This window comes from Platalea leucorodia (assembly GCF_965183815.1).
Source record: "Platalea leucorodia genome assembly, chromosome: 14".
Taxonomy (NCBI): domain Eukaryota; kingdom Metazoa; phylum Chordata; class Aves; order Pelecaniformes; family Threskiornithidae; genus Platalea; species Platalea leucorodia.
The window spans coordinates 10,389,171-10,408,269 of record NC_138836.1 but is presented as its reverse complement, the minus strand read 5'-3'; the positions used below and the strand labels follow the sequence as shown (position 1 = coordinate 10,408,269).

At 41.8% G+C, this 19,099-nt stretch overlaps 1 protein-coding gene across 2 annotated transcripts in view; it reads right to left on the bottom strand.

The window, feature by feature from the left end:
- Nucleotides 1-19,099, bottom strand: part of TBCD (tubulin folding cofactor D) — a 131,272-nt gene that overhangs the window by 3,341 nt on the left and 108,832 nt on the right. The window contains exons 34-38 of one of the 2 annotated variants that reach the window (XM_082326585.1): nucleotides 12,031-12,152; nucleotides 11,005-11,082; nucleotides 4,983-5,072; nucleotides 3,892-3,979; nucleotides 1,843-1,952 (exon numbers count right to left, since the gene is read on the bottom strand). In XM_082326585.1, the coding sequence (XP_082182711.1) occupies nucleotides 1,843-1,952; nucleotides 3,892-3,979; nucleotides 4,983-5,072; nucleotides 11,005-11,082; nucleotides 12,031-12,152 (488 nt within the window). Of the gene's footprint in view, nucleotides 1-1,842; nucleotides 1,953-3,891; nucleotides 3,980-4,982; nucleotides 5,073-11,000; nucleotides 11,083-12,030; nucleotides 12,153-19,099 lie in introns of those variants that run through there. The other variant, XM_082326586.1, reaches the window with a different exon arrangement.

Sequence of the window (19,099 nt, the reverse complement as noted above, 5' to 3'; positions counted from 1 at the left end):
CTGAGAATAACAAGCAGCTCTCTGACGCTCAGCAATGACTTCAAATGTCTTCTTTTGTAAACAGTTCAAATCTACCAAGATAAAACAATTAAGTAAACTAGCTCTTCATCTTTAGTCTTGGCACAGTGGACATAACTGCAACGGGGAACAGAGCAAGCCCTGGACTAAGATTAAAACAGGCAGCCAGTCACACCTTAAACATGCCAAGGTGAAAACAGAAGCTGTAGTTTTCTGAAGTGGTTTTTAGGAAGCATTTTGCTTTGTTTTAGTCGCCCATTTCTGAGCAGAGCTGCACTACCACTGCTTTTTCTGCAGCCATTTGGTGTGTACCACTTCTAATTGTGGTATTGTAAACATCCCTTTGTGACAGCAGGAATCTAACCCTACCCAATTGTTTCTGTTAACAAATGCTTTCTGTAACTTCTGAGCAAGCCTGCTGTTAAATTCAGATTTCGTAAGTGAGCACTGAATCACACTCAACATGACACCCATCAATACGTAGTGAAGCGAGTCACTTTAGCAACAGGCAGAACTTTTGACGATAACCAATTCTTCAAATCTGAGACTGTTGTTCTGATTTTGTACTGGAAAATTCAGAACAGCAGCAGCAGCCACCCCTTACAATGACAAACTTTGTTTTCTCTTCCCAAATATAAAGTTATTTAAGCTCAAGCACAGAAATAAAATATAAATTAAATAAAAGTTAAATAATGTAAGCATGCAGTCTGAAAATATGTAAACCAGAACCTCAAGGTATATTTGTTCTTTGAACATGTCTAGGTTAATTCTATTTCCAGGAAATGTCAATGAAGACAAAAAGCCATTGAATATAATGACTAAATAAAGTATTTTTTTTTTATATCTGTCTATTGTCATGTATTAACTTTGACCACTGTTTGAGGCAGGGTGTTGGACCCATGACCCAAGAGAGTCGTCTGTAACAAGGAAAAATGTTTAACATGGCAGCAAAACGAATAAACTAATTAGTATCTTAAAACTCCGTATTTCCTCCGCTGTCTGAGGCATGCAGTCTTTTATAAACTTTTCCGGGTGACCATAATGCACAGTGCTAAAATTTGCAGAAGAGAAAAAAGCAGTGCCAAAATGACGGTGAGTATTCCCTCCTCCTGTCACTGCTTCAAAGGTGCTGACCGAACGAGTGCCTCCTGCCCCTGAAGACCCGCGCTTCTCCCGGCGCTTGGAAGAAGCTAACCTTACAGGTAGCAGTAGGTAAATAAAATAATTACGTTATATAAAAGTGGTTGTTTAATTCATGCAATCATACGCTTGGGAAACATCTAAACTATTCCAATTCAAAATATTTGCTTGAATGCAACATTTGTAGCGTTTCGAGCAGTTACATTTCATGGGAGATTTGAGCTGTTCTGCTAATTCTGTTGTTTTCCAGCTTGCAGAGATCCTTCCTTTCCCAAAATCCTGCCAGTGCTCATAAATGCCAAGAAACTCTCTGTGCAGTTGAAGTTTGACTGTTTGCACAGCCCAGTCTCCCTCTGTTTCATGGAGAATTTCCAAGATCTCCTCCCTTTTCATGTTGTTAGAAAAATACAGATATTTTACTTTATCTAGTGGTGATTTTATACATGGTGATTTTATACATACCGCTTCCAGTGGGACAATATACTAGATAGTTCTTTAGAACTGAAGAATTCTTTTCAGCACTGCTTTTCTGGCCTAGAAGCAATAAATAGCTAAAACTACACTATCATTTCTTACAGCTTCCTTGCCATCAGCTTTCAAAGGCAGGGACTTTTTTTTTTTAACTTCAGTGGTACAAAAGATGTTTCAGCTCTTATTACTCTATCTGGCAACAAACGCACTTACCAGTTGGTGTCGCTGAGTATGGTCATAACCTCATCCATAATGGCAGGGTCAACTACATCGCTGTAGGTTATCAGCATTTCGTAAACTTGACTGGCTGTCGTCTTCCGGATCTACGGGGAAGAGGCAGAGGAAGCTTTAGTGAAGTGGCCAGAGTCTGGTATGGAAGAGCCCAGTGCCATTACTGGTACCGGTTCCTCACGCTGACACCCATTTCATGGTGGACACTTGGTAGTACTCAGAACTAGAGCCTGTCCTTGCCTCCCACAGCCATTTGCTGCAGGGAGGGACTTCATTTCCGCACCTCAAGGAAATCCATGCTATACAATCTGTATAGTTTCACTCAGCTTTTGCAGGGTTTCAGATTAAGATCTGTCCCCCACAGAGAATGAGTTGAAATGTTTGAGAACGGCCCAACTGGAGCATTTCTTTTCTTGAAGTGACTCACTGAGCCGAAGTCTGGCTCTAACTTGGGTTGCTGTAGGCCCACAAAACAGAAAGGTTTCGCAGGCTGGAGACTGTAAGAGTCAGCAAAGCTCTTCCAAAAAGCTGCTGGGAGATAGATGATGATGTGAGTAACGTTAGCTTTTCACACTCCGGTTTCCAGGAGCAGTTAATTTGCAAGTATTTTTCCCCGAGCACTGGTCAGTAGCGGTGCTGGTGTGCATACAGCAAAAGCTAGCTAGGCTGGTTTCTGAAGTGCAACGCATAGGAAGATACTAAATGGAAGAGAGCAAAATTGCAACAAAACCAAATTCTAGGTTGGTGTTTGGTTTTTTTTTTTTTTTTTTTTTTTTTTTTTTGGAGAAAGCCTGATGATAACCAAAGGAAGGCAAAGAAATTATAGGGTTATCTCTGGAGTAGTAGTGCCAAATTAACTTGACCCATCTGTAAAAACAAAACGTATTTATGATGTAAAATACCAATGAAGCATGAAACTGAAATGAGCTCTCTTCAGTTCTTACCCTGTGCCCTTCCTGCAAAGGATTGATCATGCAGCAAATACACGCAACGTGGAAACAGTGGGAATAAAACCCTGAAGTATCCCGCTTTGCTGAGCACCATATGATTTTAACCTTATCAAAAAGTAATCGGCAAAAGCCATCGGTGTTAGAATAAACAGCGTTGGTTTGCATTGGCCAGCCACCAGGCTCTTCAGGGTGTTCTCAAACCACTTAAGAGCTCCTGGGTTTTCGCACTCTGTTTCTGTGCCCGTGCAGTTACTTCTGAGAGCCTTTCTTGCTCCTGCCCCACGCAGCTAGTGATGGAGCTTAATGCTGCCCGCGGTGCCGGTCCTCCCTCGCTCAGGGAACGGCCCCCCCTTCCCAGGTGAAAGCCCCGTGCTGAACACCAGAGCCACGGGGAGCTGCTGCACGTGTTCGGGTGTCGCGGCAGCTCTAAGTCGGGGCTCCCAGGTCTCGTACAGCAAACAGAGCCCCTCTCTCAAAAACCTAAGGAAACAAAAATTTTAAAGGCCTAAGATAATATTACCCCACCTATGATCTTCTCTTACACACCCTGAGTGGTGACTCAGGCGGTGTGCCCTGCTTCAGTTTTAGTTATATGAAAAAGGTAAACTTCTGATAAACTTTCCTGTGTTGCACAAGCTTTTGTCACACCTGACAAAAAGAACAAATATATTTTTCTTGAACCAGAACTAGTACTGTGTTGCTACGATCAGAAATATTGCAAAACTAACAGTCATTTATCTGAGTGGAGCTTTCGAGCACTAAATGCTGAACAGATCTTCACCCTGCTGGGGGCTGTGCAAAAGAAACAAACGACTTGGGCACCTGAACTGCTTCTAATGCAAAACAGTAAGGAGAGGAGGTGGAAAAGCAGCCTGGGGAAGAGCCGGGTACGCTGCGAGTATCCAGCAGCCTGGTTCAGGTGGCAGCATTGCAGATAGCAGACCCTTGAGAAACAAAACCTATTATATACATTAATATCTGTTAAAAAGAATGCTGCTTTAATGTACTTTAAATTATTTTTTTTACTCGTAAAGTATTTTAAATAAAACCTTTGATAATACACAATGTCTTCAATACTTACTACAGGAAATGGATGGCAGAGAAGGAGAAACAATTGAAATAAAACTTTCTCTCTCATGTCTCCTTGAAATTGAATCAGGCCACAAAACCTGGAAAACGTAAGAAAAATAACAGATCTTCTGTGGTATTTGTGTTATAACTGCAAAAGTACATTTTGAGGATCAGAACGAAGATGTACATCAGAAAAAAGGGCGGGAAGGGAAGCTTTGCTGCCGCCAGGAAAGCTCAGGTGACGCTCTGAGAGCTGTGGGAAAGCAAACACTGAGGGGAGGCGTACGGAGATCCTTAAGGGCCCCTGAGGTGCCGCGCATCTCCGCCAAGTACAAATACGGCTTTAGAGCTACGGAGCGGCAGCACCGAAGGCTGCGCGCTGAACCCCGGGTGCGAATCAGGCTCTGGCACAACCAGGAGGACGGGGCAGGCTCTTGGATGGTGCAGTTAAGAGTGACAGACAAATCGGAACGACAGGCAACTTCTCATCTTAGCCTTTCTTGCACTCTTAACATATTACCAATAGAGAAATGAAAATAAACTCAGTGAAATCACTGCTTGACATAGTTACACCTGAATAATTTTGCCAAGCTTCTGCCAATGAGCCTTTGCTCGGCTTTGCAATGCTTTGTCTTTTTTCCCCTCCTCTCCTCACCCAGTATGGTCTTTCCTGACCGGTACCTTTTTGTTTTGACGTCTCTGCTGCCTGAACTGAGGGCTTTTACCCTAAAGCCAGGTCATAATTTTGCAGGTGTTTTCAGCTCTTTGCAGTGCATACCTAAGATCTAAGCAATTACATATATTTTGCATTGGCACCAAGACAAGCTCTCTACAAGCAAAAAGCAGATGATTCACTGTGTCTTTAAGAATACAAACAACATTTTCAAAGTAGCTGAATTCTATCAGCTCCTTCGTATGTTTTCACCCCAACCACCCAGAAGTACTGAAACCCTCACAACCTTATATTACACGTATTTGTGTGCATTTTTCATTTAGATTTCACATGAAATAGCCCGAGCTGTTACAGCTGGTATGTACTGTACTTAAATTCTCTTCACTTTTTATGAGCAGAGAAACGATTACTTTATTTCATCTACTCACACTCCTATGCTGGAGCGAAGCTTCCGGATGTCTTTGGATCTTTTGATCTCTTCTTTACAAAGGGTAAATAACTTCACGGGAAAGGGATGGCTGAAAGTGGGAAAGAAAAAAAGATGAGAAATAGCTTTCAATAGAATTTCAAACACATTTAATGAGCGTAAAGGCGCCAAATTAACACTCGAAGGAGAGGAAAGACCCAACGCAGAGCAGCACATGCTTCTTCCACAACTTTAGGTGGACCTTTGGTAAAGACAAGGCGAGTTTGGCCACCACGTTACTGGGCCTAGAGAGAGAAGGGAAGAGATGAGTATTCATTATTTACATTGCCATTACCCGTATGCAGAGGCGTGAACGACATTTATCCAAACGTGGATGTCAATACGTGGATGTCAGTACGTGGATGATAATCGGCTGGCCACGGTTTGTGTTCACAACAGTATGATCAGCAATACTATGTCAGGAATTAAAATATTCTACAGCCAAATAAAAATTATTTAGTCTGTCTATCATTGTGGTGCCTTGGTCATTCCCTAAGGTCTTCAACCAAACTTTACATAAAAGGGGACAAATGTTGTTCTTAAATACTCTACCATTTCACAGCCCAAATTCCTTTAGTGATTCCAGACAACGTAATTAAACACAGGGCTTACAGTTCTGTTAAGTGTATGAGTCATGAAGCCATCTTTAAATATATTTAGCAAATTCTTTTCTTTTTCCACAGTCTGGGAAACGTGAGTCTCACAGCTCTTTCCCAGACACTCGTACAAACACAAGTATTGTTAGTATATTCCAAGGATCTATTAAAGAGAAGAAAAGAGGGAATATTGCTTTTATTTCAGTACAAATTATTTAATCTTTTACTTGCTACACTCAGGGCTGAAGGGCCATAGATGCAAAAGAAACTATTTCATATTTGTCTAGTAAGCACAATTACTTCTAGACTGCATATTTTGGAAACCTCGCTGTACTGTGTACGTAAAGCAGAAACCAAAAATCCTAACACTTATTTTCTGCTACCGTGACTCAAAGCTGTGGACAAAAACGACTCCAAAAAGCTGTATAGTGTCATCTGTTGAAAAACAGAACATTTAAAACAGGTTCATAGGAATGACAAGATGTTTTGTTAAGTTAATGCACCATATAGTTTTCCAGACAAGAGTTAGTGGTTTTTAATTACTTTAAAAAAAATCTTAGCAAAATACTGGTATATACTGGCAAATATTGACTTCGTTAAAAAACCCGAACAACAAACCATGGAACCATTCAGCTGAAGAATGCTGTCTACGGCTGTCTCAATATCGTCCAGAGAGCCACGCTAAAAGAGTAAATACAATTGCCAGGTTTTCAGTGTTGATAGTGAGGCTTCACAAGACGTTTTCAGAGCTGAGGGTGGCTTTCAGGACCAAGGAGGCTGGGGAGGGCTGGCTGAAAATACCTCCGCCAGACGCTGAAAGGGCAAGTCCCTTGCCATCCACTGCCTGCAGCCACCGCAGCACCGCTTCCACATTTTCAGGAGCGCGATAAGCACAAAGTGCATGCGCGCAGGGGCCATCGTGACAGGAGCCGTCGTGACACGAGAGAGATCTGCATGAATGAGGCGGGGGTGTGTCTACGGGCACTGATTTGTCCGGGCAGATGAGAGAAGAGCATATCTCTATCAAGAGGAGGTATGGTTTTTCTTACCTTGGTGAAATTTCTCCTCCCAACCTCAATTACACAGAGACATTGTGTAGACAACTAATTACAATACCTGCAGTGCCTGCCTGGCTTTCAGCACAGAACAGCAGCGATATAGTGAATTAGGTGAGATTTGTATTGATTGAACAACATGGACATCGCTGAGAAGTATAGCAACAAAGAGGCCAACTGGAACAAGAGTATCTGGAATAAATTTAATACACGTAACCTAACGTGCAGCATTTTGCATTTAAAACAGATGCGCTTTCCCTCCTGTCATTTGCCAATTTCACATTTGCAATAACCAAACCTAACCTACGTGTGATCTCAAACGACTCAAATAGCTTGGCCTCTTTAAAGGAAATTGAGAAAATTCCTTCTCCTGTGTGGGCACCGTGCCAGCAGAAACAGAGTCGGCATCTGGGGAAAAGGGATCAGTCCAAAGTCTTTACGTTAGGTAAACTGGGCGCAGGCGGTACCGCACAAAGGCGCGGGCTTTTTCCTCCTAGAGGTGAACGGGGTTTCGGCAGTTCAGCTGACATCACCTGGGGCGGCCCAGAAACCAGAGGACAGCCATCGCCAGGCTCTTCGCGCCGTGGTTTATTACGCAACAGCAGTGTAATGGCTTTAACAAAAAAAAAAATCCACGGGAGCATGTAATACATAGAAATCATTAGTCGGAGATCAGTGGGGACACACACCTCCTTAAAACACTGTAAGATCACCAGAAAAATATTCTACATATACAACGCATGAACGCTTCTGCTGAATATGTAAAATATATACACATAAGAAAGAGAAACGCCACTTTTACTTATTACTCCAGAAAGCATTAGATGCTGAATTGTCACTCAAAGGCTATGCTGCTCACATGGCCCCGAGTATTAGTCTGATCTTAGCGCACTTTGTAAGGAGCTAGCAATCCATCCGGGCTCTTGGCAGACTGAACATCTCTGATGATCATTCACTTTAAAGAAGCCCAATACGCTCCGCTTTATTTATGCCAGCTCCATTTCACGCATGGTGCCCTTTGCCTCCAGCAGTCTCTCTAATCAATTAACACTCCCTCCGTTATTACGAATACAGCTCCACGCACTCCCAACGTACACCGAGATGAAATCGGGAGGTTTCGGGCTGTGCTGCCAGAGAGAAGAAATGACATTTCAGGGGAAAAGGAGGGCGCAGCCTGGGCGAGGCGGACGAGGCTGCAGCCCGACGCGGGCTTTAGGCCGGCGCACGGCTGACGGAAGAGATGGGCTTCCCCTCCTTCCCCCCGCCACCTCCCTCCTTGTTTTGGCACAATCTGCGAGCATGCAGCAGAACAGATCGAGGAACTACCTCAAGCTGAATTTTACTGGGAGAAGGGTATTTTTAACCAGGAACAGATCTCTAATGCCACTTATCACCTGGCGAGACAAGCCATTCCTGCCAGCTCAAGGGAGGGGAATCTCTCACGCTGGCCATGCAGGTTTCTGCCAGCCTGAAAAGCTGCAGGCAGAACTTTTCTTTCCATAGTACAGATTCAACCTGAGCCAAGCACAACAAAGAAAAGCTGCTTCTGATAGCCTTTTGCCTACGCCGGTGCTACTGCAGGTGATTCGTTTCAAACCCCAGCGGACAGGTATTTACCCTACGCTTTGCTTCCCCGCTGGCAGGTTCAGCAGGGCCCTGGCAGAGGAACGACCCACGCGTGACAAATGAATCTGGCTTTAAACGCGCATTCACCGTACCATAACGGAGGAGAAACACCCAGCGCTTGCCCTCCTGCGCAGAGATCAGGAGACCGGCCGTACAGAGAGCTTCGCAAACGCTGAAATTCAGCCGCAGAACCAGGCCAGAAGCGCCAAGCTGCGTACTCTAAACATTATGAGCGGGATGGCGCGGAGAGGCAGGACCTCTGCGGGGCAGGAGTGACACCCTGTGGCAACCTGCTTGAACAGGAGCACTGAGCTCCTACCGAGTGTCAAACTAATTCAGCCAACAGCTATTAATCCTGTTTAAAGTGAGCAGTGTAGGATGTTACCTCCTCTGGGCTGCTAAGGTTTTATTAGGGGAAAAAAAAAGGTCCAGGATAGTGCACAGTATCCATTTGAAACTTCAAAATGCATTTGCAAATACTTTTTTATAATGCGACAGTTATTGATTAAGGGGCTGGCGCAGGCATAATCCTGATGCCGACATCCTACAACTCCACTCAGCCCAATGCGGTAAAACATGAGGGAAGGAGATGGAATGGGAACCAAACACCCCAAGGAATGCTAATGTTTCATTCCCAGCTTCTCCAAAAAGTTTTTCATTTGCTGCATGACAAGCAAGACGTTCGCTGCAGAACAGAAGCAACGGGCAAGTTGCTCACCAGCAGTAAGACTGTTTTCTAAAAACAACTGTGCACCTCACCCCCCTTATTATAGGCACGCTTTATATAAAAGTATCTGGAACTGCATGCACACGTGGCCTTCTCATGCCACCAAGCAGAGCGTCTCATTTTCCAGCCTCATTCTGCATTGTATTTCTAGACTTTTATGGCATGCTGCTTTGAAAAGGGAGTAAATGGTCCCGCTCAAGAAACCAGGCCCGAAGTCACACTTTTCTTCTACGCAAAAAAGAAGTAGGTGGCACCCAGCAGCGCAGGCGGGCAGGCCTCAGAGCCAGTACGGGTGCTCATCCATCCCGAACTATACCCAAACGACATATGCCAAAGGAAGGAGATGTAAACATTGCACAAAATATCATTTTGGGCTCACCCATCTGCCACGTTCAGCTGATCTGCACGCAGGCTCCGAGAGCCCAGCAGAGCCCGGTACGTCGGGCTCCCCTGGCTCTCCGTGGAGTACACACAGCGACTCGTTCCCGATTACCTCTCAACCGTAAGGCACCTATATTACCAAAAAGCTGTCACACGCAGGAACTAAATTCTCTGTCTCCTTCTAGCTATCTTCAAACTTTCTAGAGCTCTGGCCTTCAGAGCTTTCGCGTGATAATGAGTTCTTGCACTACCTGCCAATATTTCATTCCCTTGCCAGGAGAATGATCCACTCAGCTGTATAATTATTACTTTTCTTTTTTGGTTTCTTCACCAAACTGGAAGCAAATACATTTGGATCGGCTTCAAAATCTTTCTCCTCTCCCCCCATAATCCCCCTGGATCCTACTTCAGGCCTTTTTAATCAAGCCTTACAATGGCACCACAGGATCGAGTTTGAGTCTCACTTAGGCAGCCGATGCAGCGATGCTATCACGTGCTTTCTGTTCAGGGACCCATGATGTGGGAGACACAGACACAGACACAGACCGTACCTGGGATTCCCAGCCATAATCTATCATCTTCCACAGCAGGGAAGACTGGAGCCGATGTGGAAGTCCCAGATCACTGGCACGATTACCAAACCGAACAAATAATACTCATTCCATCTGTATTTGACTCCTTTGAAATTCCCATGCAAAAAGGGACTGCCAAATTTGATTTAAGAGAGATTATCTACATGCACACTTGAAAACAAGAGTAGGCTCAATTAAAACTTTTAGAGTGATAAAAGCTTTTCCAATTTATCTGCTGTGAGCAATTCTTGAATCAACAGATTCCAAATCCAGTAAACGTGCTCGTAGGATTCACGTTGTACAATTCTGCAATTATCTGTAGATGTGCCAAGATGCTGCTTGTGGAATATATTTTAACGTTACTGAAATTAAAATCATTCTCTTCTGAAACGTCTGCAAAAAAACATGATTTCACATTGGAATACCTTATTCATGTGTATCCATTCTTGAACTAAGTACTTTCCAGAAGACTAAACCCGGTGTGGAAAAGCTGGGACATGCCTTTTTTATTATTCTTATTAGAATCTTAATTAACTTCTTTGGAGATATTCACATTAACAAAAGCAGTGGGATTTTGGAAGCGATCGCTTGTAGGCACACTGTTGCGCAGCGTCACAACAGGACGCTGCCCTTGCTAAAGGCTGACCGCGCGATGAAGAACGTACTCCCAAAGCACGCGTTTAGGAAGCTACAAAGGGAAGAAGTGAACTGGATCTGATGCAGGCCCCAGTCGGCCAGCTGAAACATCCAAAGGGATTTGATTAACATACTGGTTGTTAAACAATGAACCAATAACCAACTTCTACACTGATATGAGAGGCAAAGATTTTTATCAAGACTCTTCCAAGGCTGTCTGCTCCAGAATTTATCACATCTGCCCCACTTCAGGAAAATTAAAACATTATATCCATACACACACACCCCACACACACATCCAGAGCAACATTCAGCAGCAGTCAGTGTAAGATTTCAGATTTCAGAGGCCTGTTGCATGGCGGAAAATAAACAAAAAAAGACAGCAACCTACTTCTCTTGCATGGTAAATATATCAAAACAGCCGTTCGCCAGCATTTGGTCCAGCATTGTCAGGAGAGGTACAGACACCCTGATGAAAGAAAATAATTTAACAGCGTAAATACACTTCTTGGCATAAATATATATACAATATTTTTAATTAGAAGCAAAGAAAGAAACTTCCTATCTACCTACACATATTTAAATTAGAACTCTAATTTACACAGAGGAGGGTTGCTCGGTAACTTCTGTGTGTTGGCTAAATCATCCTCCTTGGCTGAGAGGGGGACATTCCATTACAGTCAAAAGGAAAAAACCTAATTAACTACATGCCTGGTTTAAACTTGCAGGGTCCTGAAAACACAATTAACAGTAGTAGAAAATATTAATTTATTTTCTAGTATATAAACATCGTATTCCACAAAATGTATCAGAAGTTACAACACCTTCTCACTACAGGTAATTACCGAATGAACCAACACACAACGTGTGAGCTGTGGTCATGTTTTCTATTTCAACAGCTGAGACAAGAAACAAAATAAAAATAAAATAAAACTGAAAATTCTATTAATAGTTGTGGGTTTTTTTCCCCCTAGGGAATATTTTCTGTTTTGCACATGTTTCATAAGTGAGGCTTAGGGAAATTAATCTCATTATGTGGAATGAGTCACCTTTAAAGAAAAATCTTCACAAGAAAATTATACTTCAAGTATTTGTGAAAAATCACTACCTAAATGAAATGCAGACTGGACTACACTGAAAAATGGGCAGCAATATATGATCACCAATATTGCATTATATAAAAAACTGATGCTTATCACATTATGTGCTATATTAAACTATAGAAAATGCAAACTATTCTACCATCACTTCTTTGTTATACATTTTAGCAAAGGTACTGCTGTACCAAACAGCTGTATTAAAGCAAATTTACATGGCTCAGGCAAACTTCATCTAGGCATATTTAAAAAGATGTGCCATACATCCAACTTCACATAGTCCTGCTGTTAAAGATAAAAAAGCAAAAGAAAAACATTACCGGTCATTCCGCAGGTTGTCCTCGAAGACTTTTAGCAACGTCTCACAAAAACTCTCCATAGCGCTGGAATCATTCTGGATTTTCTTCATGTAGTCAAAAAGGCTCTGGGCAGAGTATCTGAGCTGCAACGGAAGGAAGCTCAGGTGAAGGCGCCGGGAATTAACCCCGCCACAACACACAAAACCACCGACTACACAGCATTACGCTTCTCCCTCGCTACCTGGGCTGCACACCCGCACTGGGAACACACTCTTCCAACGGCAGCCACGTGTATAAATTCAGTATCAACATCTGACAGGAAGATGGCTATTTTACTTTCATTAACCCTTTTCCAAGGAAGGGTTTTTTTTTTTTCCTTTTTAAGTTTTGCCATTGTAGAAAAAAAAGACCACATTAAAGGTTCATTATTTTCTTTCTCTCAAAATAAAACATCCCCAAACCGCTATGACTATCCTGCTTTACTTCAAATAATAATATTGTTAGGGCTCAGAAAGTTAAAGAGTACACAAGAAGTTCAAGAGGTAATATTTATTAAACAAGCTGATGTAATTGAAAAATGCAGGCAAGCTCTTGGGCACGTGGTGCAGGCCACACAAACCAGCAGTAAACTCGGGTTAAAAATTAAAAACAACTCAGAAATAATGACTCTTGGTTTAGCTTCATTACGTTAATCAGCTAGGTGAGAAAGATGGCAGAAGGAGGTTTCAGTGCCCGTGCCGCAGGCTCAGCTGGAAGCAGTCCGTTAGGGTCACGCCAGCTCTTCAGCATCACAGGCTGCGGCCTCCACTCAACACCTTCCTGCCGTCGCGGTCCCCGCAGCCCAGGAGCCACAGCACCCGCCAGCGCACGCCAGGCCGCCGTCTCCTCTCCCGACCCTGCTCGGGCTTCAGCCCTGAAACCCGGACCTGCGGCGCGGGAGGGGAGAAGGCAGAGCCTCTGCGGGATCCCCCTTTCCTGCGGGATCCGTGCCCCCAGGCGGCTAACGGTACTCCCTTGAGCAGGGGGACAAGGACTGCAACAGGCTATGTGAACATCCCTACTAATGCTAAGATTTTCCATTTCTGGGAGAGGTAGGAATTTTAGTTTCCAGACTCATCTTTTAAAAATAAATGACTTCTCTTGAGGATGAGAAGAAAAAGTTGGGAGTGTTTGTTACAGGAACTACCTCAAAGGAAAATATCTCATCAAGGATGAACATCATCAGGTTTCTGAGTTTTCCCGACCCTGATGTGAAGGATTATCAGTCCTGCCGGGCTTGGACAAGGTGCTTAGGGAAGGGGGAGGTTGGGGTGTCCCCCTATAGCAAACGGGCTCACAACGGAGGGGGCTGTGGGAAGGGTAGGTGGGACACATCCGTTTTGAAGTGCAAACTTCTGTCAGTTTTGGTTGCAAGCGTTAAATAATTTTCTGTTGAGTCAAGAGGGGGCTGTAAGCAATAAGTAAGCCTATCCAGGCAGTGCAGATTTCCTTTCTGAAGCTCATACATAGCATTTTGATAGCTCATTCAAAGGTGCAATCAGTTCCCTCACAGAAGACTGACCCTTCTATCAAGAAAAGAAAAAAAAAAATTATTAGATCGGTATGAGAAGTTTCACAAGCGTCTTCCTGAAAGCAAAAGAGAGGAATCTCTATTTAAACATGTTATCTAATTTACATTTTCTATCAGTAACGTTTATGGGCGCACCAGCACAGAAGAACAAGAAACATTTTAGCCTTGAATCAAAACTCTGAACCAGTTTTCAAAAGCCGTAGCCTACGTGTAAACACCACCGCACAGCAACCCACGGTACCTGGAAAGCAGCAGTCTGCTATCTTAACAATTTGTTCTATAGTGAAACACACTGGGCAACGCAGAAGCAGAAATATTTCTTTAAAAGAGTGAAGCAATTTAAAGAAATTATTCAGTTATTCTGCATTTCAAAATGATAGTCAAATCTCAGTAAAAATTGTTTAAACAAAGCCAGCTATACTAAACTGAAATACTGAATTGAACTGTGGTTCTTTCATATGCCAAAAGTAATGTTTGTTTCCCTGTATGCTGGGGATACACCGTGTCCTTACACTGAACGGTCTTCAGAGGATAGACAGTTGTAAGGAAGAGAGATTTCCTGAAAATTTAAAACCTGCTTAATTATTGTATACTAGCCTTTAAAACAATCTGTGCATCTAAGACCATTACAAATAAAGAAGAAATATTTTGTCTAATACCTTACACTAGCAGACATCAATTATAAACAGAAGAAAGGTTATATCAGAGTCAAGTCTCAGGAAAAGATCTTAAAACGTGTACGGTTAACCATGCAATTTTTCTCTCTTATTTCGTCTTTTAAGCTACCTTGCAGATCTCGCACCATTTTTTGAAGAAAACTTAATTACTCAATGCTTTTCCTGCAGATTCAAATGATTGAAAAGCAAGAACAGGCACGAAAGAAAAGGGCAAGCATAGCTACAAGTAGGATGTTCCAAAGCTGTGCAAAACCAAGACAGAGTAGCAGGATAATCAGAGAAACTGTGTAACGAAGACAGCATTTCTTCATTAGCAAGTAATTAAACAACACAAAAGTACAGGTGTGGATAAACCATCACATAACTGCTTGGGAGATTTAAAAATGGGACATTTTCCAAATAGTCAGCATAGACCATACGAACGTTACTGGAAGAAACTCCAACGTAACAGGACAACGTTACATGAACAGGTTAAAGCCATATTTCCTCCTCAGGTGAACACTCCTTTTTTCCCAGATGATAACCTATGAGGACGACGTCTGAGCTACAACCTTAACGGCTGACGAGTATTTGCAGAGAAGAGCATTTCCAAATGTCTTCCTCATCTACGCAGAACACAGAATTCACACTATATCAAATGTGTGACATTTACCTTTCCCTGGGGTTGCACGAGGACTGGGAAAGGAAATTAGGAGGTTAATGGGCTGGAACTGGGACAACTTTGGATAAGAATTTAAGAGGAGGCCTGAGAATGACCTTGTTCTTATTAAACAGAGTAAAACCAGGGTTTGCCAAGGCTTGACTCTCCCATCATTTGAGCCAACAGCCTTCAGTGATAGGCAATAGACGATAAAGCGAAGAGAGTTCAAAGGGACCATTCATCTGATGATAAAATTAAAGTCCTAAGGATTTTACCTCCTGAACCAGGGGAAGAGGATGAGGAAGTGTAGCTACAGCAAGGGGAGAAGGCCACGAACAGCTCTGGAGAGGTGCGTGGCGTAGAAATAAGGTGTCTACACAAACCTTTACAAAATTGTTTCCTAGTCAGCTTGGTGCAAAACTGAAGTACAATACTTCTGAAGAGTCTTGAGGCAAGAAGTGGGACTGATATGGCCAAAAGAAAATTAGCTTAGGCATCGAGTTTTGTAAGAGAGTATTCAAAATCTCAGCTAGCCATCAGCTACAAAGATGCCAAATCCACCTAAGGGCTCCGATTCTTACGTTGCAGCACCGTCTTGGACAGACCACCTAAAAAAGCCAGTGGGGCATGATGAGGAAGGAGGAGCCTGTACTGAAGATGTTCAGGAGATCAACATACCCTAATGGTTGTCAGTCTCCCATCTAACCACAGTCTTCTCAGAGCCCCGAGTATCGTAACAGAATTCAGCCTTCTGCACCTAATGCACCACAAATGGAAGTCAAGTGAAAAACTACTGGAAAGGCCTGGACAAAATCAGCATTTTTATATACAGATAATTGCTAAAGGCTCCAGTTTTCATGGAAGCATTTCAACAGAGAAAGACCTACTCACAGAGTCAGAACATTCCTGTAACGCGTGCAGAAGAAACCTTGTTACGCTCAATAAATAACACTGGGTTTGGATCATTTCTGATCCTGACAAATTTACAGCACTGAAGTGGCAGTAGCCTGTTTTCCCAGTAGCTTCAGTAAAAATTGCATATCATTTAAATTTTAGCACAAGTGAAACCATGTCTCCCTTGTCTTACTTGCAACACTCCTTTTAATAAATCAAATCTTTGGAGGCCAGTAACTCTAAGACTCGAGTCAGTGATATTTTACAAGAAGTAGGAAAATTCACACTATTTTTTTCTTTAAAAAAAGAATGACAGAAATTATTCTCAAATGTACTTTGCTCTAGAGTTGTCAACCAAAAAAACTGTATTTGGGGCCTGTTTCTTCAACCCAAATATGCATTAATTTGCATACAATTCATCACAGTAACCAGATGTTTTAGAACATCATCTACAAACGTCCCAACATTTTCATCTGTAAGAACTAACACAGCTGTTCAGAGCCCAGTATTTTCTCCAGACGGTACATAGTCATAAACGTAACTGGCAAACAGTGAGTCCGTTTTGAGGAAAGTAAAACATAAATTGTATAATTTATTTGGCACGTACATAATATTAACATCCGTATGCCATAGACAGGCTTTAATTCTTGTCAGGTGCTTTAACATACATATGCATTCATCGTGTAGTTTTGGAACTGGCTACTCCAATTGCTACAGGCCTTTGGCATCTCATGCTGGAATCCTGGTACTGGCCTGGGAGAAAACTTTTCCTTTTCAAAATAGGTTGCTTCTCTTTTTTTTTTTTTTTTTTTTAAAGTTTTTACTTTAAATTTCTGTAACATTTTAAAATGTAATTTTCACTCTTTATGGGGGGAGAGGAATCACAGGACATTCTGTGCTTTAACAGAATTTTAAATGTAGTGTAGTTCAACAATAATGAAATTATATCAGAATTATATCCCGACCCCTGAAACTACAGGGTTTGTGAACTGGAGAAAGAACACCATTGTACGGTTCTGATCTCCATATACTGAGAGGATTTTTTATGCAGCCGTAAGAAATACGCATCATTGTGGGCCAGAAATATAATTAGAAGATTCTTTTACACAGAGAAAGTGCCCTTTGAACCAAGGCGATGTTGCAGAATGCCAAATCCCAAAGGGAATGACATCTTCTGTTTTTCCAGATTACTTCAAAGGCTCGAGCTACAATTCTTTCAGCAACCACACTGCCACCAAAATGTTTCTGAGATACCCCACACAGCTCATTTCAGAAAATCTCTTTAAGAAGCAAAACAAAGAACTACTCTTGCTAAATATACTGCAGAGCAATTTTAACTATGGAAAAATAGCCACTGACCACTGAATTACAATGCAGCCTTTCTCCTACTAATTCCCCGAGATGATTTAAAGACAAACCGACATTTGAACTCAGATTATCTTGCAGTATACAAGAATCTTCTAACTTTCTAACTTTCATGTCAACATTTGTATGTGGGTATATATTCTTTAAGTGAGAGAGGGAAGAAAGGAGAGATCACAAGAACACAGACAGGTGACGGCAAGAACACATACTTGAATAATCCTTTTCCCTTAACCAGGATTTAAAAAATCTGCTTCTTTCATATGGATTTAATAGAACAGTTCTTAAAATGTTCTGTTCATGTTTTAAATCAGTCCCTGCATATTCAGCAAAGAACACTACAGGCTTTGATAGAATAGTTTGAAACACAAGTCATTATAACACACATCAATTCTAATTTATGTATCACTTTTTAAATATTAAAATGTAGTTCACCACATGCTGTATAATCCTAAGTGCAAGTACCCCATACTTTGAGCCTTCCTTGCACTTCTGGCTGGCTCAAAAGAGAATTAGGTCATCTTCTTTCTAAAGCCAAAGCCCTTGAGAATATTTTAACCGGAACAAGCCCCTAGTGTTAAAGAAAAATGCAGGGTCACCGAAAGTTAACATTTCAAAATCATATTTTGAAAACAGTACAGAAGGTTTTCCTTAAATATACTGGCAGATGGTAACAAGGGAAGGGAGCTAGAAGTAACTGAACTGTTTACACTTTTCAAAACCAAGCACAACCAGAACTTTAAAAAAAAAAAAGAAAAAAGATAATAAAATGTTGAATAAGAATTTTCCTCTGACCTCGGGTAGCAGTCAGAATGTCTGTTTCTCCACAACTTTCCTCCCTTTTTATACTTACACGAATAACTTTGGTTTTGGTGGAGCCTCCTATAACTAACTGTGTTTGACTAAAAGCTGAATTTCATATGCATGTCTGCTATTAAAAAAATCTGTTAAGAGTTACATTGTCTATCCGATAATTATTGTCACAAACGAATACGCATATGGTTTCAAAGTTTTAAAATAGCCATTGCTATATAATTAGTTGCTATTTTAGAAACATTAAAATTCTCAAAATTCATTTAAATACATGAGACTGCACAGACACCAAATTCTCAGCCACACGAAACCCAAAGGCGTGTGGCCTTCTCTTGCTCAGAAGCGCAGAACCCATGGCACCAGGCAAATACCATCGTTTGGGCATACGCTGAACAGCTCACGGTAAGACTGAGAAGCGGAAGCCACGGGAGACAAGCTGGAAATTATTTCCTCCTTCCTTCTATGAACCCAGCAGGAGCTGTTCTCTCTCCACAAAAACTGCGTTGCCCGACACCTACCACTTTTCTACCAGCTTTCTTAATTAGAGATGGTAATCTTAATTAGAAACACTGTTGGGGTGCTGACTCATGACCTCCTCCCTCCTTTTCTTACAGAGCCACTGCAATTTAAAGACTTAAGTGACAGTCCAGAACATTCTGCTGCTGGTCTGATACTTCTCTGCAGTGTCGTTTTGAATCTCATATTGAACCACGTCCTTACCCCAATAGTTGTTTTCATATATGTTACATCTTTGGCTATATCAAATAACAAAAAAGTTAGAAGCCAAGTATCTTGAAATTAAGAATTCTGAAACTAGCAAGACAAGCTGTAATATAAGGACAGAAGGATACACTAAAATTACAATCAAGTCTTCAATATTTTGGCAGCATAACAAACTACCAAAACCAGCGATAAAGACACTGTTCGTGCACAGAAGAATGAAACAGAGGTTGCAAAGCTCAGAGGATTCAGAGAGATATCTGAATTATATTTCTTTGTAACGCAACTTTTTGTATCTCTTTGGTACTTTTTTAGAAAGCATATCAAATTAACAAAAAAAAAAATCTGAGCATACTGTTAACACATTGACAACTAATAATTAACACCTCGATTCATCTAAAAAAAAAAAAAAAA